The sequence below is a fragment of the Oncorhynchus gorbuscha genome, linkage group LG05, assembly GCF_021184085.1.
Source record: "Oncorhynchus gorbuscha isolate QuinsamMale2020 ecotype Even-year linkage group LG05, OgorEven_v1.0, whole genome shotgun sequence".
In the NCBI taxonomy this organism is placed as follows: domain Eukaryota; kingdom Metazoa; phylum Chordata; class Actinopteri; order Salmoniformes; family Salmonidae; genus Oncorhynchus; species Oncorhynchus gorbuscha.
The window spans coordinates 40445182-40470287 of NC_060177.1; the positions used below are offsets into that span (position 1 = coordinate 40445182).

General features: G+C 43.0%; 1 protein-coding gene across 3 annotated transcripts in view; it reads right to left on the reverse strand.

The window, feature by feature from the left end:
* The window catches only part of syt14a (synaptotagmin XIVa), a 111048-nt gene that overhangs the window by 32619 nt on the left and 53323 nt on the right, over positions 1–25106 (reverse strand). For all 3 annotated transcript variants that reach the window (XM_046349911.1, XM_046349909.1, XM_046349910.1), the window contains exon 4: positions 19465–19680. In XM_046349911.1, coding sequence (XP_046205867.1) covers positions 19465–19680 — 216 coding nt within the window. The remainder of the gene's footprint in view (positions 1–19464; positions 19681–25106) is intronic.

Genomic DNA, 25106 nt, shown 5'->3' on the forward strand with positions numbered 1-25106 from the left:
TATTTATACCTGTGTTTTCTGTTTGTCTGTTGCCAGTTTGTCTTGTATAGTCAAGCCTACCAGTGTCTTCCCCGTACTTTTCCCTGTGTTTTTCTCTAGTCCCTGTTTTCTAGTTCTCCCGGTTTTGACCATTCTGCCTGCCCTGACAGTGAGCCTACCTGGCGTTCTGTACCTTTCGGACTCTGCCTGTCGTTTTCCTGCCCCCTGTTTATGAAATAAACTTTTGTTACTTCAAACTGTCTGCATCTGGGTCTTCTCCTGAGCTGTGATAGCTACAGTTATGTTTTTAAAGACCCCTTCGGGACCCGCCCTTGTCTCACAACCATCGCTCTAGCTCAGACCCCGTTAATCACACAGACCTATGTGGTTGTTATCTACAGATGAAGAAGAAATAGACAAATTCAATGGTACAACCTAGAAGTCTGTAACCCATTTTAAACACACAATGTTTAAAATTGGTTACAAGTTCAAAATGCTCCAGCATTATTGTGGGACTCATTGGGTTAAGACATGAATCTTAATTACATCTTCCATGATAACAATAAGAGACAAAATGCTATTTTGGGCTGTTTCTTTTTTTGAACAAACACAACTCTTTTTTGGAAAATAACAGTTGGTGAGAGCCAAGCTAATCTAGGCCTAAATTTCAATGTCATTATACAGTTCATTGTCCATTTCATCCTCCTTATCCTCCTCCATACCAATAGCTCCACTGGATAGTTGTTGGTTGTGGTACATGAAGACTCAAAAACTTTTTTGAGTGTTGCCAAACCAATAGCTTTGCTGTCTAGGCACACAATGGCAGTTCAGACGGAGAGTCAAAAGCTGCTTATGAAAATCTTTTTTGATCAGGGCTAGTACCAAAAAATAAACTAGCCTAGCCTATTGCCTATGTTCGGTTCAATTTTTGAAGGACAATACAACGATTTGAAAGAGGACTGGAGGTCAACTTTGATAAATTGCCACTACTTTAATTGATTAAAAAGTATATGTTTCTAACCCATGATGTACAGTGTCTTCAGAAAGTATACATACGCCTTAACTTATTCCACATTTTGTTGTGTTACAGTCTGAATTCAAAATTGATTAAATACGTTTTACCTATCTACACACAATACCCCATAACGACAATGTGAAAACATGTTTTTAGAAATGTTTGTAAATGAAATACAGAAATATGTAATTTACACAAGTATTCACACCTCTGAGTCAACACTCTGTAGAAGCACCTTTGGCAGTTAAAACCTCTTAAAAGAGGCTGCGAATTTTTGCAGCTTTTTGTTAAAAATCGCGCAACATTTCAACGTCCTGCTACTCATGCCAGGAATATAGTATATGCATATGTATGTGTGGATAGAAAACACTCTGAAGTCTCTAAAACTGGTTAAATCATGTCTGTGACTATAACAGAACGTGTGTAGGAGGCAAAATCCCAAGGAAAACTGTTCACAAAAAAACACAAAAAAATATCCCTCCGCCAGTCTCTGTATTGTCTATGGCAAGAGAAAATAGATAGCGTCCAGTTTACAATGCCTACAGCTTCCACACGATGTCGCCAACAATTGAGTTGAAGTTTATCCTTGGTGAGATGAGGAATAGGCACTTCCTGTCTTCAGGTACACCGGAGGAAGTTATGAAAGGGAGAATATGGACCATGATTTCAAGACTTGCTGCTATTGAATACAGATCGTCCCGTGATCAATTTGATCGATTATTAACGTTTACTAATACCTAAAGTTGGATTACAAAAGTAGTTTGAAGTGTTTTGTCAAAGTTTATAGGCAACTTCTTTTATTTAAAAAAATGACGTTGCGTTTTGGAAAGCAGTTTTTTCCTGATCATACGGGCTTCATAAATGGACATTTTGGGTATACATGGACGGATTTAATCGAAAAAAAGACCCAATTGTGATGTTTATGGGACATATAGGAGTGCCAACAAAGAAGCTCGTCAAAGGTAATTAATGTTTTATATTTTATTTCTGCGTTTTGTGTAGCGCCGGCTACGCTAATTATTCTGTTCACGTCCCCTTTGGGTATGTCGGGGGTTGCATGCTATCAGATAATAGCTTCTCATGCTTTCGCCGAAAAGCATTTTAAAAATCAGACTTGTTGGCTAGATTCACAACGAGTGTAGCTTTAATTGAGTAACCTGCATGTGTGTTTTAATGAAAGTTTTGATTTGTATCGAGTACTATTAGTTGTCACTCTGAAATTTCCGCTGATTTCCGCTGATGTTGATCCCTGTACAGGGCTGCATCCCTAACAATTTCCAGGTCTTGTCATATATTTTCAAGTAGATTTAAGTAAAAACTGTAAATTGGCCACTCAGGAACATTCACTCATCTTGGTAAGCAACTACAGTGTAGATTTGGCCTTGTGTTTTAGGTTATTGTCCTGCTGAAAGGTGAATACACCACTAGTGTCTAGTGGAAAGCAAACTCAACCAGATTTTCATGACGGATTTTGCCTGTGCTTAGCTCCATTCCATTTTTTTTAATCAGGAAAAACTCCCTCGCCCTTAATAATTACAAGGATACTCATAACATGAGGCAGCCACCAGTATGCTTGATGTTTGGCTTTTCCCCAAACATAACACTTTGTATTCAGTACAAAAAGTGAATTGTTTTGCAACAGTTGTTGTAGTACAGTATTACTTTAGTGCCTTGTTGCAAACAGAATGCATGTTTTAGAATATTTGTATTCTGCACATTCTTTGTTCTTTTTACTCTGTCAATTCGGTTAGTATTGCGAAATAACCATAATATTGATCCATCCTCAGTTTTTTTCCTATCACAGCCATTAAACTCTGTAACTGTTTTAAAGTCAACATTGGACTCATGGTGAAATCCCTGAGCGGATACCTTCCTCTCCGTCAACTGAGTTAGGAAGGACGCCTGTGTCAAAAAGCAGGCGGCAGATAGCCTAGTGGTTAGAGCTTTGGACTAGTAACCAAAAAGTTGCAAGATGACATTCCTGAGCTGACAAGGTAAAAATCTGTCATTTTGCCCCTGAACAAGGCAGTTAAGAACAAATTCTTATTTTCAATGATGGCCAAGGAACAGTGGGTTAACTGAATTTCCTAGTTAAATAAAATAAAATGTGACTGGGTGAATTGATACACCACCCAATGCAATGGTATCCATCTCATTCCACGAAGGGCTGGTTTTCGCTTCTCCCTTGTACTTGATGAATTAAGGTCACTAATTGGTAAGGAAATCTCCAAGCCTGGTTGTCTAGGGCTTAATTGAAAGGAAAAACAAAAAACAGCAGACACTAGGCCCTCCATGGAATGAGTTTGACACCCCTGGTCCAAAGTGTAATGAATAACTTCCCCATGTTCAAAGGGATATTCAACGTCTGCTTTTTTACCCATCTACCAATAGGTTCCCTTCTTTGAGAGGCATAAGAAAACCTCCCTGGTCTCTGTGGTTGAATCTGTGTTTGAAATTCACTGCTCGACTGAGGGACCTTATGTTGGGGTACAGAGATGAGGTAGTCAGTCAAAAATCATGTTAAACACTATTATTGCACACCGAATGAGTACATGAAACTAATTATTTGACTTGTTAAGCAATTATTTACTCCTGACCTTATTTAGGCTTTCCATAACAAAGGAATACTTATTGAATACTTATTGACTCAAGATATTTTAGCTTTTTACTTTTTATATATATATATTTTTTACCTCTTATTTCTTTCTTTAAGTTCGTGGTATCCAATATGTAGTTACAGTCTTGTCCCATCGCTGCAACTCGCGTATGGACTTGGGAGAGGCGAAGGTCGAGAGCCGTGCATCCTCCGAAACACGACCCAGCCAAGCAGCACTGCTTCTTGACACAATGCCTGGTTAACCCGAAAGTCAGCTGCACCAATGTGTCAGAGGAAACACCGTACACCTGGCAACCGGGTTGGCATGCAAGCGCCTGGCCCGCCACAGGAGTTGCTAGAGCACAAATGGGACAAGGACATCCCGGCCAGCCAAACACTCCCCTAACCCAGACGACGCTGGGCCAATTGTGCGGCGCCTCATGGGTCTGCCAGTCAAGGCCGGCCCCACAACAGAGCCTGGACTCAAACCAGGATCCCTAGTGGCTTAAAATGTTTTATTGATTTGGAACATTTTCAAAAAACATAATTCAACTTTGACATTATGGGGTATTGTGTAGGCCAGTGACAAAACATCTCGATCTAATCCATTATAAATGAAAACTGTAACACAACCAAATGTGGAAAAAGTCAAGGGCTGTGAATACTTTCTGAAGGAACTGTATTTATTAGTTATTGACCTCACAATAAGACAGATTTCGAGTAACTTACATTGTGGTGATGAAACTTGAAGAAGCAGCCATGGCACAATCAATTGGAAATGGACAGCTCATGGTGCTGAAATAAAACTTGAGTAGGCATAATTCATTTCAACTAGCTGTCAAGATCCGGCTACGAACGCGGGTTCGAGGCAGACACAGCAGTCTTGAGATGGTGTTTTAAGGTAAAAAGGAAAGTTCTTTAGGCAAAAATATAAATCCACAACGTCTCACGGTATCCTCAACTTGCCACGAGATCGGGGCCACGATCTTAGTGGCAGGACGGATAGGCATGTCAGTATCTTCTCGAATGGCAGGAGCGTAGACTCGGGACAAAGCGTCCGGTTTGAGACTCTTAGACCTGGGCCGATAGGTGAGGATAAACTGGAATCGATTGAAAAAAGGAGATCGAGCTTGTCTGGGGTTCAACCGCTTCGCCTGCAGGATATACTTCAGATTTTTGTGGTCCGTAAGCACTTGAAACAGTTGAGAAGCCCCCTCGAGCCAGTGTCTCCATTCCTTCAATGCCATCTTAACTGCTAGGAGTTCACAATCCCCCACATCGTAGTTCCTCTCGGCCGGGGTAAGCCGGTGTGAGAAGAAGGCGCAAGGGTAGAGCTTCTTGTCTTCACCCCTCTGAGACAGGACAACTCCAACACCAACCTCTGATGCGTCTACCTCCACCACAAAAGGTTCATCCGCAGTCTGAAATGTCAGGATGGGAGCAGAGAGGATGCGCTGCTTGAGTCCTTGGAAGGCCGTCTCTGCTTCTTTTCCCCACAGAAACCTTGCGTTGGCACCCTTGGTTAAAGCTGAGAGAGGGGCTGGCACCAAGCTGAAGTTCTTGATGAACTTGCGAAAAAGTTTGTGAAGCCCAGGAAACGCTGAACTTCCTTAATGGACTTGGGGGTGGGCCAATCCGCTTCCGCTCCTACCTTCCTGGAGTCCATATGGACTCGACCGGTTTCCACTACAAATCCCAGGAATTGTACTCGGGAGGAATGGAATTCACATTTTTCAGGCTTAACATACAAATGGATGTCTAGGAGGCGTTTGAGTACTTGTCTGACATGCTTTGTGTTTTCTTGAAGGCAGCTCAAAAAGATGAGGATGTCATCCAAGTTAAGCATATCCCTAAGCACATCATTTATGAGTGCTTGGAACACCGCCGGGGCGTTGGTCAGACCGAAGGGCATCACCAAGTATTCGTAGTGACCAGTAGGCGTGTTGAAAGCGGTCTTCCACTAGTCACCGTGTCTGACCCGCACAAGATGGTATGCGTTCCGCAGGTCAAGCTTAGTGAAGACAGCTGCTTCCTGGAGCAGCTCATCTGCTGTGGCCATAAGGGGTAGCGGTTACGGACGGTTATGGCATTGAGTCCCCGGTAGTCGATGCAAGGACGTAATCCACCGTCTTTTTTGGCCCCAAAGAAAAACCCTGGGGGGGGGGGGGGGGGCTGATGGGCCAATCATAAGGTCTATGGGGTCGTAGCATGGTGGCCATCTGTTTGCTAAATACCGGTTTGAGGTCGGTCATGGTAACACTCAGGAACTCGGGACAGGCTAAAATTGTAGACCTTCACAAGGCTGGGATGGGCTACAGGACAATAGGCAAGCAGTTTGGTGAGAAGGCAACAACTGTTGGCGCAATTATTAGAAAATGGAAGAAGTTCAGGATGATGGTCAATCACTCTCGGTCTGGGGCTCCATGCAAGATCTCACCTCGCGGGGCATCAATGATCATGAGGAAGGTGAAGGATCAGCCCAGAACTACACGGTAGGACCTGGTCAATGACCTGAAGAGAGCTGGGACCACAGTCAAAAAGAAAACCATTAGTAACACACTACGCCGTCATGGATTAAATTCCTGCAGCGCATGCAAGGTCCCCCTGCTCAAGCCAGCGCATGTCCAGGCCCGTCTGAAGTTTGCCAATGACCATCTGGATGATCCAGAGGAGGAATGGGAGAAGGTCATGTGGTCTGATGAGACACAAAGAGCTTTTTGGTCTAAACTCCACTCGCCGTGTTTGGAGGAAGAAGAAGGATGAATGCAACCCCAAGAATACCATCCCAACCGTGAAGCATGGAGGTGGAAACATCATTCTTTGGGGATGCTTTTCTGCAAAGGGTACAGGACGACTGCACCGTATTGAGGGGAGGATGGATGGGGCCATGTATCGCGAGATCTTGGCCAACAACCTCCTTCCCTCAGTAAGAGCATTGAAGATGGGTCGTGGCTGGGTCTTCCAGCATGACAACGACCCAAAACACACAGCCAGGGCAACTAAGGAGTGGCTCCGTAAGAAGCATCTCAAGGTCCTGGAGTGGCCTAGCCAGTCTCCAGACCTGAACCCAATAGAAAATCTTTGGAGGGGCTGAAAGTCAGTATTGCCCAGTGACAGCCCCGAAACCTGAAGAATCTGGAGAAGGTATGTATGGAGGAGTGGGCCAAAATCCCTGCTGCAGTGTGTGAAAACCTGGTCAAGAACAACAGGAAACGTATGATCTCTGTAATTGCAAACAAAGGTTTCTATACCAAATATTAACTTCTGATTTTCTGATGTATCAAATACTTATGTCATGCAATAAAATGCAAATGAATTACTTACAAATCATACAATGTGATTTTCTGGATTTTTAGATTCCGTCTCTCACAGTTGAAGTGTACCTATGGTAAAAATTACAGACCTCTACATGCTTTGTAAGTAGGAAAACCTGCAAAATCGGCAGTGTATCAAATACTTGTTCTCCCCACTGTATGTATTCCTTTCCTATAAGACTTGAAATTGAGCTCAGGTGCATCCTGTGTCCATTGATCGTCCTTGAGATGTTTCTACAACTTGATTGGAGTCTACTGGTGGTAAATCTAATTGATTGGACATGATTTGGAAAGGCCCACACCAGCCTATATAAGGTCCCACAGTTGATAGTGCATGTCAGCGCAAAAACCAAGCCATGAAGTCCAAAGAATTGTCTGTAGAGCTCTGAGACAGGATTGTATCAAGGCACAGATCTGGGGAAGGGTACCAAAGAAATTATGCAGTATTGAAGGTCCCCAAGAACACAGTGGCCTCCATCATTCTTAAATGGAATAAGTTTGGAATCACCAATACTCTTCCTAGAGCTGGCCGTACGGCCAAACTGAGCAATTGGGGTAGAATGGCCTTGGTCAGGGATGTGACCAAGAACCCAATGGTCACTCTGACAGAGCTCCAGAGTTCGTCTGTGGAAATGGGAAGGACAACAATCTCTGCAACACTCCACCAATCAGGCCTTTATGGTAGAGCGGCCAGACGGAAGCCACTCCTCAGTAAAAGGCACATGATAGCCAGCTTGAAGTTTGTCAAAAGGCACCTAAAGGACTCTCATTTCTCATGGTCTCTCATGGTCTGATGAAACCAAGATTGAACTATTTGCCCTGAATGCCAATGCGTAACGACTGCAGAAAACCTGGCACCATCCCTACGGTGAAGCATGGTGGTGGCAGCAATATGCTGTGGGGATGTTTGTCAGTGTCAGGGACTGGGAGACTAGCCAGGATTGAGGCAAAGATGAACGGAGCAAAGTACAGAGATCTTTGATGAAAACCTGCTCTAGATCGTGCAGTGCCTCTGACTGGGGCGAAGGTTCACCTTCCAACAGGACAATGACCCTAAGCACACAGACAAGACAACACAGGAATGGCTTCGGGACAAGTCTCTGAATGTCCATGAGTGTTCCAGCCAGAGCCCGGACTTGAACCCTATCGAACATCTCCAAAGAGACCTGTAAATAGATGTGCAAAGACACTCCCCATCCAACCTGACAATGCTTGAGAGGATCTGCAGAGAAGAATGGGAGAAACTCCCCAAATACAGGTGTGCCAAGCTTGTAGCGTCATACCCAAGAAGACCGGAGGCTGTAATCGCTGCCAAAGGTGCTTCAACAAAGTGCTGATTAAAGGGTCTGAATACTTATGTAAATGTGATATTTCATTATTACTTTTTAATTTCTATGCAAAAATGTCTAAACACCTGTTTTTACTTTGTCATAATAGGGTATTGTGTGTAGATTGATGGAGAGAAAAAACAATTTAATCAATTTTAGAATAAGGCTGTAATGTAACAAAATGTGGAAAAAGTCAAGGGGTCTGAATAATTTCAGAATGCACTGTACCTCAATTATGTGTAGTACTTACTATAGAATGTTGTAGTATACTGTAGAATAATTTAGTAAAGACTACAGTGTACTACAGACCACAAAAATACTAAAGTAAATACTACAGTAATGTTCCCAAAAACATTACAGGAAATACTACACTGAACAAAAATATAAACTCAGCATGCAATTATTTCAAATATTTTTTTGAGTTACAGTTCACATAAGGAAATCAGTCAATTGAAATAAATTAATTAGGCCCTAATCTATGGATTTCACGACTGGGAATAAAGATATGCATCTGTTGGTCACAGATACCTTGGAAAAAAAGTAGGGGTGTATATCAGAAAACCAGTTAGTATCTGGTGTGACCATTTGCCTTTTGCAGCGCAAGACATCTCCGTTGCATAGAGGTGATCAAGGCTGTTTATTGTGGCCTATGGAATGTTGCCCCACGCCTCTTCAATGATTGTGCGAAGTTGCTGGATATGGTGACATGTTTGGCGAGTATGCAGACCATGGAAGAACTGGGACATTTTCAGCTTCCAGAAATTGTTTACAGATCCTTGCGACATGTGGCCGTGCATTATCAGGCTGAAACATGAGGTAATACCGGCGAATGAATGGCACAAATGAATGACCAAATACTTATTTTTCCACCATAATTTGCAAATAAATTCATTAACAATCCTACAATGTGAATTTCTGGATTTTTTTTCTAATTTTCTCTGTCATAGTTGAAGTGTATCTATGATGAAAATTACAGGCCTCATCTTTTTAAGTGGGAGAACTTGCACAATTGGTGGCTGACTAAATACTTTCTTGCCCCACTGTATATCTGTTCTTAGTTCAAATTTTTTGAATGGGGCATGCTTATTTAAGATGGTGAGGAAGGCACTTTTAAAGAATAACCAGTCATCGTCTACTGACGGGATGAGGTCAATATCCTTCCAGGATACCCGGGCCAGGTTGATGAGAAAGGCCTGCTCGCTGAAGTGTTTTCGGGAGCGTTTGACAGTGATGAGGGGTGGTCGTTTGACCGCGGACCCATTATGGACGCAGGCAATGAGGCAGTGATCGCTGAGATCCTGGTTGAAGACATCAGAGGTGTATTCAGAGGGCAGGTTGGTCAGGATGATATCTATGAGGATGCCAGTGTTTACAGATTTAGGGTTGTACCTGGTAGGTTCCTTGATAATTTGTGTGAGATTGAGGGCATTTAGCTTAGATTGTAGGATGGCCGGGGTGTTAAGTATATCCCAGTTTAGGTCACCTAACAGTACGAACTCTGAAGATAAATGGGGGTTAATTAATTCATATATGGTGTCCAGGGCACAGCTGGGGGCTGAGGGAGGTCTAAAATAAGTGGCAACAGTGAGAGACTAATTTCTGGAAAGGTGGATTTTTAAAAGTAGAAACTCAAAATGTTTGGGCACGGACCTGGATACCATGACAGAACTCTGCAGACACTCTCTGCAGTAGATTGCAAGTCCGCCCCTTTTGGCAGTTCTCTCTCGGCAGAAAATATAATTGGGGATGGACATTTCAGAATTTTTGGTGGCCTTTCAGAATTTTTGTTGGCACGGCTAGCACATCAGGGTTGGCAGAGTGTGCTAAAGCAGTGAATAAAACAAACTTAGGGAGGAGGCTTCTGATGTTAACATGTATGAAACCAAGGCTTTGCGATTACAGAAGTCAACACATTTTATTTATATATTTTATTTTACCTTTATTTAACCAGGCAAGTCATTCTTATTTTCAATGACGGCCTGGGAACAGTGGGTTAACTGCTTGTTCAGGGGCAGAACTACAGATTTGTACCTTGTCAGCTCAGGGGTTTGAACTCGCAACCTTCCGGTTACTAGTCCAACGCTCTAACCACTAGGCTACGCTGCCGCCCTGGTGATAGCACCTGGGGAATAGATGTGGAACTGAGAGCTACAGGGCCTTGGTTAACCTCTACATCACCAGACGAACAGAGGAGGAGTAGGATAAGGGTACAGCTGAAGGCTATAAGAACTGGTCGTCTAGTGCGTTGGGAACAGAGAAGAAAAGGAGCAGATTTCTGGGCATGGTGGAATAGATGCAGGGCATAATGTACAGACAAGGGTATGGTAGGATGTGAGTACAGTGAAGGTAGACCTAGGCATGGGGTGACGATGAGAGAGCTTCCGTCTCTGGAGGCCCCAGTCAAGCCAGGTGAGGTCTCCACATGTGTTTGGGTTGAGACAAAAGAGCTATCTTAGGCATGTTGAGCGGGACTGAGGGCTCTACATTGAAATAAAACAATAAGAACTAGCCGAGACAGCAGTATTGATATAGAGAGAGGAATAAAGCAATCACAGGTGTTGATCAGGAGAGGTAAGACAACAACGGGTAAATGGCGTTGAATGTGCAGAGCAGGTCAATTAGGTACATAGAGGACCTGAGTTCGAGGCTGAGGCCGACAGATAAACAAAATGAGGTACCGTGTTATTGAAACAGTCCAGGGTGTGTAGCTGTGTAACCGAGTGATCATAGGGTCCAACGAGCATTAATAGGTGAGTCAGGGAGCTGTTCAGAAGTCAGTACTACGCTAGGCAAGCGGGAGACACGGCGTTCAGAAAGCTAGCGGGCCGGGGCTAGCAGATGGTTCGTCGGCAACATCGTAACAGAATAGCCTGTTGAGACAACATCGGGTATTACGTCGGCAGATCAGTCGTGATGGATCGGCGGGGCTCCGCGTCGCCAATAATAATGGGTCCAGGACAATTGGCAAAAGAGGTATTGTAGCCCTAGAATTAGCTGATATATGGGCCTAGCTCGAGGCTAGCTCAAGGATAACTGATGCTTGCTTCGGGACAGAGCCGTTAGTAGCCACTCGTTTGCAGCTAACTATCTGCGATGATCTGATGTAATGATTCAGAGTGGCAGGAATCCGGTGATGTGGTAGAGAGAAGCAGTCTAATATGCTCTGGGTTGATATCGCGCCATGCAGACGGCAGGTATTGTCCGAGCTAAGCTTGGCTGGTGTCCGAGCAAAAAGGTGAAGACCTCTAGCTGTGGCTAACAAAGACTATTAGCTAGTTAGCTGGCTAGCTCCTGATGGAGGTTCCAGTTCTAAGGAATAAAAATAGTAGATCCGTACCACATTGGGTGAGGCGGGTTGCAGGAAAGTATATTTAGTTCGTAGATAGAAAGTGTGATTAAAATATATGAAAAAGACTGCCTATTTACAAGGGAAAGGACCGGGATTAGACAAAGGCAAACACACGTCCGACTGCTACGCCATCTTGGTTCTAAGAAATGCTCACTAACAGGAACGTAAACAAATGTGTGCTTTCTGTGCGTTATGGAACATTTCTGGGATCTTTTATTTCAGCTCACGAAACATGGGACCGACACTTTACGTGTTTATATTTTTGTTCAGTGGCAAATTAATATCCGCACTAACACTACAGTCTGCAAAAACACAACAGTAATTACTATAGTATATACCAGAGGTGTGGACTCGAGGCACATATATGATGACTTGCAACTCCACTTTGACTTTAACACCAATGACTCGTGACATAACTTGGACTTGAGCCTTTTGACTCGAACTGACTTGATACCCTTCCCAAGCCCAAATATAAAAAATTATGCTATTAAAAAAAGTGTGCAGTGCATCAACTCTTCATTTAACAGATTACAGTTTGAATCGGACAGCAGGAAATCAAATTGAGCCAGCTGAGAAATAGTTTCATGTGGCAGTGCAGAGGAATGTCGGCGGGTGAATTCAAATGAGCCCTTGGAAAGATGATACCGCAAATTATTATTTTCGGATATAAAGACTATGCTGTATCAACAAAAAACGGATTGCAACTTGCAAAACATGCGGGAAGAAAATTTACATTTACATTTAAGTCATTTAGCAGACGCTCTTATCCAGAGCGACTTACAAATTGGTGCATTCACCTTATGACATCCAGTGGAACAGCCACTTTACAATAGTGCATCTAAATATTTTAAGGGGGGGGTGAGAAGGATTACTTTATCCTATCCTAGGTATTCCTTAAAGAGGTGGGGTTTCAGGTGTCTCCGGAAGGTGGTGATTGACTCCGCTGTCCTGGCGTCGTGAGGGAGTTTGTTCCACCATTGGGGAGCCAGAGCAGCGAACAGTTTTGACTGAGCTGAGCGGGAACTGTACTTCCTCAGTGGTAGGGAGGCGAGCAGGCCAGAGGTGGATGAACGCAGTGCCCTTATTTGGGTGTAGGGCCTGATCAGAGCCTGGAGGTACTGAGGTGCCGTTCCCCTCACAGCTCCGTAGGCAAGCACCATGGTCTTGTAGCGGATGCGAGCTTCAACTGGAAGCCAGTGGAGAGAGCGGAGGAGCGGGGTGACGTGAGAGAACTTGGGAAGGTTGAACACTAGACGGGCTGCGGCGTTCTGGATGAGTTGTAGGGGTTTAATGGCACAGGCAGGGAGCCCAGCCAACAGCGAGTTGCAGTAATCCAGACGGGAGATGACAAGTGCCTGGATTAGGACCTGCGCCGCTTCCTGTGTGAGGCAGGGTCGTACTCTGCGGATGTTGTAGAGCATGAACCTACAGGAACGGGCCACCGCCTTGATGTTAGTTGAGAACGACAGTTTGTTGTCCAGGATCACGCCAAGGTTCTTAGCGCTCTGGGAGGAGGACACAATGGAGTTGTCAACCGTGATGGCGAGATCATGGAACGGGCAGTCCTTCCCCGGGAGGAAGAGCAGCTCCGTCTTGCCGAAGTTCAGCTTGAGGTGGTGATCCGTCATCCACACTGATATGTCTGCCAGACATGCAGAGATGCGATTCGCCACCTGGTCATCAGAAGGGGGAAAGGAGAAGATTAATTGTGTGTCGTCTGCATAGCAATGATAGGAGAGACCATGTGAGGTTATGACAGAGCCAAGTGACTTGGTGTATAGCGAGAATAGGAGAGGGCCTAGAACAGAGCCCTGGGGGACACCAGTGGTGAGAGCGCGTGATGAGGAGACAGATTCTCGCCACGCCACCTGGTAGGAGCGACCTGTCAGGTAGGACGCAATCCAAGCGTGGGCCGCGCCAGAGATGCCCAACTCGGAGAGGGTGGAGAGGAGGATCTGATGGTTCACAGTATCGAAGGCAGCCGATAGGTCTAGAAGGATGAGAGCAGAGGAGAGAGAGTTAGCTTTAGCGGTGCGGAGCGCCTCCGTGATACAGAGAAGAGCAGTCTCAGTTGAATGACTAGTCTTGAAACCTGACTGATTTGGATCAAGAAGGTCATTCTGAGAGAGATAGCGGGAGAGCTGACCAAGGACGGCACGTTCAAGAGTTTTGGAGAGAAAAGAAAGAAGGGATACTGGTCTGTAGTTGTTGACATCGGAGGGATCGAGTGTAGGTTTTTTCAGAAGGGGTGCAACTCTCGCTCTCTTGAAGACGGAAGGGACGTAGCCAGCGGTCAGGGATAAGTTGATGAGCGAGGTGAGGTAAGGGAGAAGGTCTCCGGAAATGGTCTGGAGAAGAGAGGAGGGGATAGGGTCGAGCGGGCAGGTTGTTGGGCGGCCGGCCGTCACAAGACGCGAGATTTCATCTGGAGAGAGAGGGGAGAAAGAGGTCAGAGCACAGGGTAGGGCAGTGTGAGCAGAACCAGCGGTGTTGTTTGACTTAGCAAACGAGGATCGGATGTCGTCGATCTTCTTTTCAAAATGGTTGACGAAGTCATCTGCAGAGAGGGAGGAGGGGGGAGGGGGAGGAGGATTCAGGAGGGAGGAGAATGTGGCAAAGAGCTTCCTAGGGTTAGAGGCAGATGCTTGGAATTTAGAGTGGTAGAAAGTGGCTTTAGCAGCAGAGACAGAGGAGGAAAATGTAGAGAGGAGGGAGTGAAAGGATGCCAGGTCCGCAGGGAGGCGAGTTTTCCTCCATTTCCGCTCGGCCTTCCGGAGCCCTGTTCTGTGAGCTCGCATTGAGTCGTCAAGCCACGGAGCGGGAGGGGAGGACCGAGCCGGCCTGGAAGATAGGGGACATAGAGAGTCAAAGGATGCAGAAAGGGAGGAGAGGAGGGTTGAGGAGGCAGAATCAGGTTGGAGAAGGTTTGAGCAGAGGGAAGAGATGATAGGATGGAAGAGGAGAGAGTAGCGGGGGAGAGAGAGCGAAGGTTGGGACGGCGCGATACCATCCGAGTAGGGGCAGTGTGGGAAGTGTTGGATGAGAGCGAGAGGGAAAAGGATACAAGGTAGTGGTCGGAGACTTGGAGGGGAGTTGCAATGAGGTTAGTGGAAGAACAGCATCTAGTAAAGATGAGGTCGAGCGTATTGCCTGCCTTGTGAGTAGGGGGGGAAGGTGAGAGGGTGAGGTCAAAAGAGGAGAGGAGTGGAAAGAAGGAGGCAGAGAGGAATGAGTCAAAGGTAGACGTGGGGTGGTTAAAGTCGCCCAGAACTGTGAGAGGTGAGCCGTCCTCAGGAAAGGAGCTTATCAAGGCATCAAGCTCATTGATGAACTCTCCGAGGGGACCTGGAGGGCGATAAAAATAAAATGATAGGCGCAACAATTTCAGCACAAAGAAGCAGCACATAGAAGGGTAAATCGTGGCTAATATAGCTGACAGCTATAATTCAATTCAATTCAAGGGCTTTATTGGCATGGGAAACATGTGTTAACATTGCCAAAGCAAGTGAGGTAGACAACATACAAAGTGAATATATAAAGTGAAAAACAACAAAAAATAACAGTAAACATTACACATACAGAAGTTTAAAAAAACAGTAAAGACATTACAAATGTCATATTTTATATATATATACAATGTACAAATAGTTAAATGACACAAGATAAAATGAATAAGCATAAATATGGGTTGTATTTACAATGGTGTTTGTTCTTCACTGGTTGCCCTTTTCTCGTGGCAACAGGTCACAAATCTTGCTGCTGTGATGGCACATTGTGGAATTTCACCCAAAAGATATGGGAGTTTTTCAAAATTGGATTTGTTTTCGAATTCTTTGTGGATCTGTGTAATCTGGGGGAAATATGTCTCTCTAATATGGTCATACATTGGGCAGGAGGTTAGGAAGTGCAGCGCAGTTTCCACCTCATTTTGTGGGCAGTGAGCACATAGCCTGTCTTCTCTTGAGAGCCATGTCTGCCTACGGCGGCCTTTCTCAATAGCAAGACTATGCTCACTGAGTCTGTACATAGTCAAAGCTTTCCTTAATTTTGGGTCAGTCACAGTGGTCAGGTATTCTGCCGCTGTGTACTCTCTGTGTAGGGCCAAATAGCATTCTAGTTTGCTCTGTTTTTTTGCTATATCATTCATAACTTTGCTAGTGTATTATGTTGGCTAACATTAAATCAATGAGCCTCCACACAGTCAGTCAGTGCGGGAACGTAATCAACTGGCTAGGCAGTTGGTAGCCTAAATCCTGCCTGATGTTGCTGCTGGTCCTAAAGCCATTGACATATGTTAGCCTATTGTAACCACACAGTGTGTGTGTGTGTTATTGTTGGGCGATTGTGTACAAGCCTACATCGCTCAATTGTGCCCCATAGCGATCCTCGATAGTCCATCGCTATTGGGGGGGGTCTTACTTATAGCTACCCATGTATTTCCATGGAAATATAACGTTTATTTGGAAAGTAATAAATATATTTTTAAAAGCATTCATGATTTGCATAATTGTAATATACTAACTATTACTCTTGTTAAAAACATGAAATATTACATTTGTTGAAGAGCACATTATGACTAGTTTAAGACTCGTAACTCAAGATTTAGGACTTGAGATTTGACTTGAGACTTGTTGTTCTGGTCTTGAGACTTGACTCGGACTTGCCTGTCTTGACTTGAGACTTGGGACTTGAGGGCTAAGACTTGAGACTTACTTGTGACTTGTAGAACAATGACTTGGTCCCACCTCTGGTATATACTACAGTATTTAATTTGCATATACCCTGCCCATTCCCCTCCCCATGTCCAAATTTGTGCCACCTATCAGTGAGAAACCTACATGCCAAGAAAAGCCATATATTGTGTTCCCTATAGGTTATAAAAAAAGAGCTAAAGCTTTCAGACCTCAGTTCTACCTACCTACAGGTTATGGAAAATTAGCTCTGAGTATTTTGTCCAGTAGGTTTCCTCAAGGACAAAGCCCCCACTGCTATGTCAAAGATCATAAAATACAAACATTATAGTAAATACTACAGTGTACTACAGTCTGCAAAAACAGTTATTACTATAGTATGTACTACAGTTTTTTTGTTACTAAAGTAACTGTAAATACTACAGTAAAGACAGCAAAAAATGTAACTATAGTGTACTATAGTATTTCTTCATGTGGGAGGTGTGTGTGATCTCCTCATTCTGAGTGCTGATGGGGGCTGGGCGCGGCCTGCTGAAGAATGGCGCTCCCCACTGCCGGGTGGTTCTGAAATAGAATCTACAGTGCACTGTTTGATGGCTGCACTCTTGTGGCTCCCCAGGTTAACCTCTTGATGCTAGGGGGCACTAATTTTATGTTTGGAAAAATGCTAGAATATGCATATAATTGACAGATTAGGATAGAAAACACAAGCATCCCGGGTGGCGCAGTTGTTAAGGGCGCTGTACTACAGCGCCGGCTGCGCCACCAGAGACCCAGGCTCTTTCATAATTGGCCGCGACCGGGAGGTCCGTGGGAAGACGCAAGATTGGCCTAGCGTCGTCCGGGTTAGGCCGGTAGGGATACCCTTGTCTCATCGCGCACCAGCGACTCCTGTGACGGGCCGGGCGCAGTGCGCGCTAAGCAAGGTTGCCAGGTGCACGGAGTTTCCTACGACACATTGGTGCAGCTGGCTTCAGGATTGGATGCGCGCTGTGTTAACTTCTTGGATATAGGGGGCGCTCTTTTCATTTATGGATAAAAAAAACATTCCCGTTTTAAACAAGATATTTTGTCACGAAAAGAAGCTCGACTATGCATATAATTGACGGCTTTGGAAAGAAAACACTGACGTTTCCAAAACTGCAAAGATATTGTCTGTGAGTGCCACAGAACTAATGCTACAGGCGAAACCAAGATGAAACTTCAAACAGGAAGTGAGCCAGATTTTTGAGGCGCTGTGTTCCAATGTCTCCTTATATGGCAGTGAATGCGCCAGGAACGAGCCTACACTTTCTGTCGTTTCCCCAAGGTGTCTGCAGCATTGTGACGTATTTGTAGGCATATCATTGGAAGATTGACCATAAGAGACTACATTTACCAGGTGTCCGCCTGGTGTCATCCGTCGAAATTGGTGCGTAATCTCCAGCTGCATGTATTTTCCCATGTGATTCAGAGGAGAAACCAAACTGCCACAAATGACTTATCATCGAATAGATATGTGAAAAACACCTTGAGGATTGATTCTAAACAACGTTCGCCATGTTTCTGTCGATATTATGGAATTAATTTTGAAAAAAGTTTGGCGTTTTGATGACTGAATTTTCGTTTTTTTTTCTTAGCCGTACGTGATGAACAAAACGGAGCGATTTCTCCTACACAAATAATATTTTTGGTATTTTTGCTATCTAACTGAGAGTCTCCTCATTGAAAACATCCGAAGTTCTTCAAAGGTCAATGATTTTATTTGAATGCTTTTCTTGTTTTTGTGAAAATGTTGCCTGCTGAATGCTAGGCTTAATGCTATGCTAGCTATCAATACTCTTCCACAAATGCTTGTTTTGCTATGGTTGAAAAGCATACTTTGAAAATCTGAGATGACAGTGTTGTTAACAAAAGGCTAATTTCATTTGCGATTTTCATGAATAGTTAACGTTGCGCTATGGTAATGAGCTTGAGGCTATAATTACGATCCCGGATACAGTATTGCTCGTCGCAACAGGTTAAGAAGCAGTGCGGCTTGGTTGACTTTCAACCTTCATCTCTCCCGAGCCCTTACGGGTGTTGGAGCGATGAGACAAGATAGTAGCTACTAAAAACAATTGGATACCATGAAATTGGGGAGAAAAAGGACTAAATATTTTTTTTTAAGAAAAGAAAAACACTAAAGTTTCCAAAACTGTCAGAATATTGTCTGTGAGTATAACAGAACTGATATTTGCAGGCGAAACCCTGAGGAAAATCCAATCAGGAAGTGCCTCTTATTTTGAAACCCTTCTGTTCCTATGCATGCCTATCCTCCATTTAAAGGGATATCAACCTGATTCCTTTTTCCATGGCTTCTCTAAAGTGTCAACAGTCTTTAGACATAGTTTTAGGCTTTTATTTTGAAAAATGAGCGTGGAAGATCACATTGCGTAAGTAGATAGGTGGGGGCTCTCAGAGTGAGATTTTGGCTACAGAGTAAACCGGACATTGTTCCACCCGGTGTTATTGAAAAACGTACACACTCGGTTGATATATTATCGAATATATATTTTAAAAACTACCTGAGGAATGATTATAAAAAACGTTTGACATGTTTCTGTGGACATTATGGAGATGATTTGGAAGTTCCGTCTGCGTTGTCGTGACCGCTCTTTCCTGTGGATTTCTGAACATAACGCGACAAACAAACAGAGGTATTTTGAGTAGAAAAATAATCTTTATGGAATAAAAGGAACATTTGTTGTGTAACTGGAAGTCTCGTGCGTGAAAATATCTGAAGATCAAAGGTAAACGGTTAATTTGATTGCTTTTCTGATTTTCGTGACCAAGCTTCCTGATGCTAAGTGTACATAATGCTATGCTAGGCTATCGATAAACTTACACAAACGCTTGGATTGCTTTCGCTGTAAAGCAAAATTTTAAAATCTGAGACGACAGGTGGATTAACAAAAGGCTAAGCTGTGTTTTGCAATATTGCACTTGTGATTTCAGGAATATGAATATTTTTTAGTAATATTATTTGACTGTTGCGCTATGCTATTCAGCGGTTACTGACGAAAATTATCCTGCGACAGGGATGGGTAGCGTCAAGAAGTTAACATTTAATTTTTAACTGAGCCTTTTCAATGTAGTTACAAAAGACAGCACCCACACTGTGCCCACCGTTGCCCTAAGATTTTCCACCTTTGCCTTATAGACATAACCTACCGTCCTCTGCCGAAGCCTCGCTGCTGTAGCCGTCATACTCGGCTGATAGGGGGCTGTACTTCTGCCTCATCTCCCAGCCGTAGCCATTCGACTGGCTGCCGCTAGCACCGCCTCGGAGACCCTGCGATCGGTTGACTGCTTCTTGGTACTGGCCCATCACCTCATCCTCGCTGTCTGACGACGAACCCTTCAGGTCACCGTCAGGGTAGATCTTTTCTAGAGGTGGAAGATAAAAAGGGAGAGATATGTTCCAGTGGATTTCTGTACTTAAGATCAAATGTAGGATCAGCTTTAATGACCATTTTTTCATTTTTATTTTTACCTCTTTTTGATCGGTGCCCCCTCCCCCGCGTTACAGTTAAGATAACGTAGGCTAATGTGATTAGCATGAGGTTGTAAGTAACAAGAACATTTCCCAGGACATAGACATATCTGAAATCGGCAGAAAGCTTAAATTCTTGTTAATCTTACTGCACTGTCCAATTTATAGTAGCTATTATAGTGAAAGAATACCATGACATTTTGAACAGATGTAGTGGTTCATTGGATCAGTCTAAAACAGTGCACATACACTGCTGCCATCTACAGGCCAACATCTGTATTGCGCCTATATTCCTAAGTCATATATTGGCCTTTCTCTTGCATTTCAAAGATTAAGAAAAACATTAAGTAACGTTTTTTTCTTTGTATTATCTTTTACCAGATGTAATGTGTTATATTCTCCTACATTAATTTCACATTTCCACAAACTTCAAAGTGTTTCCTTTCAAATGGCATCAAGAATATGCATACCCTCGCTTCAGGTCCTGAGCTACAGGCAGTTAGATTTGGGGAAGTCATTTTAGGTGAAAATTTAAGAAAAGGGTCCGATCTTTACAACAAACGGGCCCCAGGATCTCATCACGCTATCTCTGTGCATTAAAATGGCATTGGTAAAACGCAATTGTGTTCGTTGTCCATAGCTTATGCCTGCCCAGACCAGAGAACCCCACCGCCAGAGTGTGCTCTTTTGATCTGAGCGTTCTGACCTAACAACAGCAGTCAAGCACCCAAGTTAACTGGCTAACGTTGGCTAGCTTGCTAGCTACTTCCATACCCAAATGAGAGAACAGCTCACTCTGACCATTTTACTCATCCTAGCAGAGCTGGTTAGACTGTTTTTATGTTATCCAGAGTGTTGGTGTCTGCAACTGTGCTGCTGCTTTTTTTCCAACGTTTACTGACACCGTCCATATTCAACAGGTGTTGAGCGTTCGTAAATTTGTCAGTTGTGATTCTGCGCTCTGGCACACTCAGACGAGCTCATGAAACATGCGACCAACACTGTTGCTTTCATATTTTTGTTCAGAGTAGAAAGGCTATGTCACCACTATACATGCAGTAACTTTCATAATATTGTTTCATAAATCTTGTATACTTTTTGCCCCATATCAGGTCGAATGTTTCACAACAACAATCAAGAGTCAAATTAGAGGCTGCTTTGAGCCAAGATGGCAGTGGACAGTCATCTGGTAGAGGCAACAAACTACCCAAAAGAGTAGAACTGACTTGGAAATCTCCTGGCCCTACCAGTATACAGTATCATATGCAGTGGTTTAAAGTACTTTAGTAAAAATACTTTAAACTACTACTTAAATAGTTTTTGAGGGTATCTGTAATTTACATGACTATTTATATTTTTGACAACTGTTACTTTACTACATTTCTAAAGAAAATTATATACTTTTTACTCCATACATTTTCCCTGACACCCAAAAGTACTCGTTACATTTTGAATGCTTAGCATGACAGAAAATGGTCCAATTAGCACACTTACCAAGAGAACATCCCTGGTAATCCCTACTGCCTCTGATCTGGTGGACTCACAAACACAAATGCTTTGTTTTTAAATTATGTCTGGGTGTTGGAGTGTGACCCTGGCTATTTGTAAATAAATACAACATTTTGCTTAAAATAATGAATTTTAAATAATATGTACTTTTACTTTTGATACTTAAGTATGTTTTAGCAACTGCATTTACTTTTGATACTTAAGTATATTTAAAACCAAATACTTTTAGACTTTTACTCAAGTAGTGTTTTACTGGGTGACTTTCATTTTCTATTAAGGATTCCTTTCTTTTACTCAAGTATGAGATGTAGTACTTTTTGCCACCACTGATCATATGAGGGAAAAAATGGCAGCACCCATACTACTCTACCAAGCAAAAGAGCAGTAACTCAGTGAAACTGAGAATAATGACTTCAAAGTTTTTTTAATTGTCCAAGCTAAATTAATTGTAGGCAGATCAACGGAGAATGTGAAATGTCAGAATAATAGTAGAGAGAATAATTTTTTGTTCAGCTTTTATTTCTTTCATCACATTCCCAGTGGGTCAGAAGTTTACGTGTACTCAATTAGTATTTGGTAGCATTGCCTTTAACCTGTTACTCCTACCCCCTACTTTTTCGAACATTCTGTTAAAAATCGCGCAACATTTCAGCGCCCTGATACTCAGGCCAGGAATATAGTATATGCATATGATTAGTATGTGTGGATAGAAAACACTCAGACGTTTATAAAATGGGTTAAATCACGGCCGTGACTATAACAGAACGTGCGTTTCATCGAAAAGTGCAGGAAAATCTGATCACTGAAAGTGGAAAAATATATCCATCCGCCGCTTCAACCCATTGTTATGGGCGAACGACATTAAATAGGGCTGAGGTAGCAGTACCTACAGCTTCCACACGATGTCAACAGTCTTGTCATTTGCCAATTCTTTGTTTCTTGGTCAAACGAACAAGAGACAGGCTTTTTCTTCAGGTCTCCGACCGGATATTTTGGTTGAGAAATACACGGACAGTATTTCAAGACGGACCCCTATAGAAAACACTTCGTCTCGTGATTAATTTGATCGCTTATTAACGTTTACTAATACCTAAAGTTGCATTACAAAACTATTTCGAAGTGTTTTGTGAAAAATGACGTTACGTTATAAGACGCTATTTTTTTCCCGTTTATCACACAGTCTTCGTAGATCGATATCTAGGCTATATATGGACCGATTTAATCGGAAAAAAGACCCAATAGTGATTATGGGACATCTAGGAGTGCCAACAAAGAAGATGGTCAAAGGTAATGAATGTTTTATATTTTATTTGTGCGGTTTGTGTAGCGCCGACTATGCTAATTATTTAGTTTACGTCCCCTGCGGGTCTTTTGGGGTGTTACATGCTATCAGATAATAGCTTCTCATGCTTTCGCCGAAAAGCATTTTAAAAATCTGACTTGTTGCCTGGATTCACAACGAGTGTAGCTTTAATTCAATACCCTGCATGTGTATTTTAATGAACGTTTGAGTTTTAACTAATACTATTAGCATTTAGCGTAGCGCATTTGCATTTCCAGAGCTCTAGATGGGACGCCTGCGTGCCAGGTAGGAGCAAGAGGTTAAATTGTTTAACTTGGGTCAACAATTTTGGGTAGCCTTCCACAAGCTTACCACAATAAGTTCAGTGAATCTTGGCCCATTACTCCTGACAAAGATGGTGTAACTGAGTCAGGTTTGTATGCCTCCTTGCTCGCCCACGCTTTTTCAGTTCTGCCCACAAATTTTCTATGGGATTGAGGTCAGGGCTTTGTGATGGCCACTCCAATATCTTGACTTTGTTGTTCTTAAGCCATTTCTCCACAACTTTGGAAGTATGCTTGGGGTCATTATCCATTTGGAAGACCCATTTGCGATCAAGCTTGAACTTCCTGACTGATGTCTTGAGATGTTGCTTCAATATATCCACATACTTTTCTTTCCTCATGATGCAATCTATTTTGCAAAGAGCACCAGTCCCTCCTGCAGGAAAGCACCCCTTACAACCCAGTGCTTCATGGTTGGGATGGTGTTCTTCGGCTTTTAAGCCTCCCTCTTTTTCCTCCAAACATAATGATGGTCATTATGGCCAAACAGTTATATTTATGTTTCATCAGACCAGAGGACATTTCGCCAAAAAGTACAATCTGTGTCCCCATGTGCAGTTGCAAACCCTAATTAGTCTGACATTTTTTAATGCCGGATTTGGAGCAGTGGCTTCTTCCTTGCTGACCGGCATTTCAGGTTATGTCGATATAGGACTCGTTTTACTGGGGATATAGATAATTTTTTACCTGTTGACTCCAGCATCTTCACAGGGTCCTTTGCTGTTGTTCTGGGATTGATTTGCAGTTTTCGCACCAAAGTGCGTTAATCTCTAGGAAACAGAACGAGTCTTCTCCCTGAGCGGTATGATCGCTGCATGGTCCCATGGTGTTTATACTTGCATACTATTGTTTGTACAGATGAACGTGGTAGCCTCGGCACCTACATAAAGCTGAGTGACTCACTCATTCATGGCTTTGGATCAAAATAAACAAGTACCAACATTCTTTCTGATAGTCTTTAATAAAGCAATGTTTTGGTTATCCTGACCATGTATTATGGTCTCTAAAAGGAAAAATATTACCACAGTCTCTTGTGCATTCATTTTCCATATGGATCCATAATGATTTACTATGGGAATAAGTATCACTGAATGACAGAAATATTGGAACAAAGTAGGCAAATGAAGATAAACAAATTGTTGCTTACTGGAAAATACTCTTTCAAAAGTAATGGAAGAGGCAAGTGGAAGAGGGAAAAGAGAGCATTCAGAGGTCAAGACAGCACTGCTCTGAGACTAGAATGGGGACTGGTCTTGATAAATCAATTATTTTTATTTTCACTGAATCTCTTTTTGGGTATTCTGTGTTTTTACTTACAGTAGTGATGGACAGCTGGAGCCATTTTGTTCTTCACAAGCGTAGCAGGCTGTGGTTTCTATAAATAAAGTTTCTAGGATGGGCTATCAACAGGACAATATGTATTGGTCATGGCAACCGGAGTGGCACAGTGGTCTAGGGCACTAAAAATTCAGTGCAAGAGACATCACTAAAGTCTGGTTCAAATCCAGGCTGTATCACATCCGACCGTGATTGGTAGTCCCATAGGGCGGCGCACAATTGGCCCAGCATCAACCGGGTTTGTCCTGTGTCGGCCACCATTGTAACTGACTTGCATAGTTAAATGTATAAAACAACTGGCGGCAATATTATTTGGCCCCCAAAATGAATTACGAAAATTGTTTTCATAAAAAAATGACAATTTAAAAAAAATACTCCCAAATACATTGTACCTAAATTAAAAATACTGCTAACTTGTTATGCAAGTGTTGCACACCAACAGATGGAGAAAACCTACACCAGTTGAGCAATTGATTTCAACAATAATCTTCATTTTAATTTGACTTTACAAACAAGAGGGCTTAATTGGAGTCTATTTCTTCAGAGCCTAAACCTTTATAAAATGACCTCAGCCATTTAAGGCTTAACCTCTTGAAGCTAAGGGGCACTATTTTTGTGTTTGGAAAAATAACGTTCCCAAAGTAAACGGCCTATTTCTCATGACCAGATGTTAGAATATGCATATAATTGACAGATTAGGATAGAATACACTCTAAAGTTTCCAAAACTGTAAAAATATTGTCTGTGGGTATAACAGAACTGATATTGCAGGCCTGAGGATAATCCAATCAGGAAGAGCCTCTTATTTTGAAACGTCTGTGTTCCTCTGCGTGCCTGTCCTCCATTT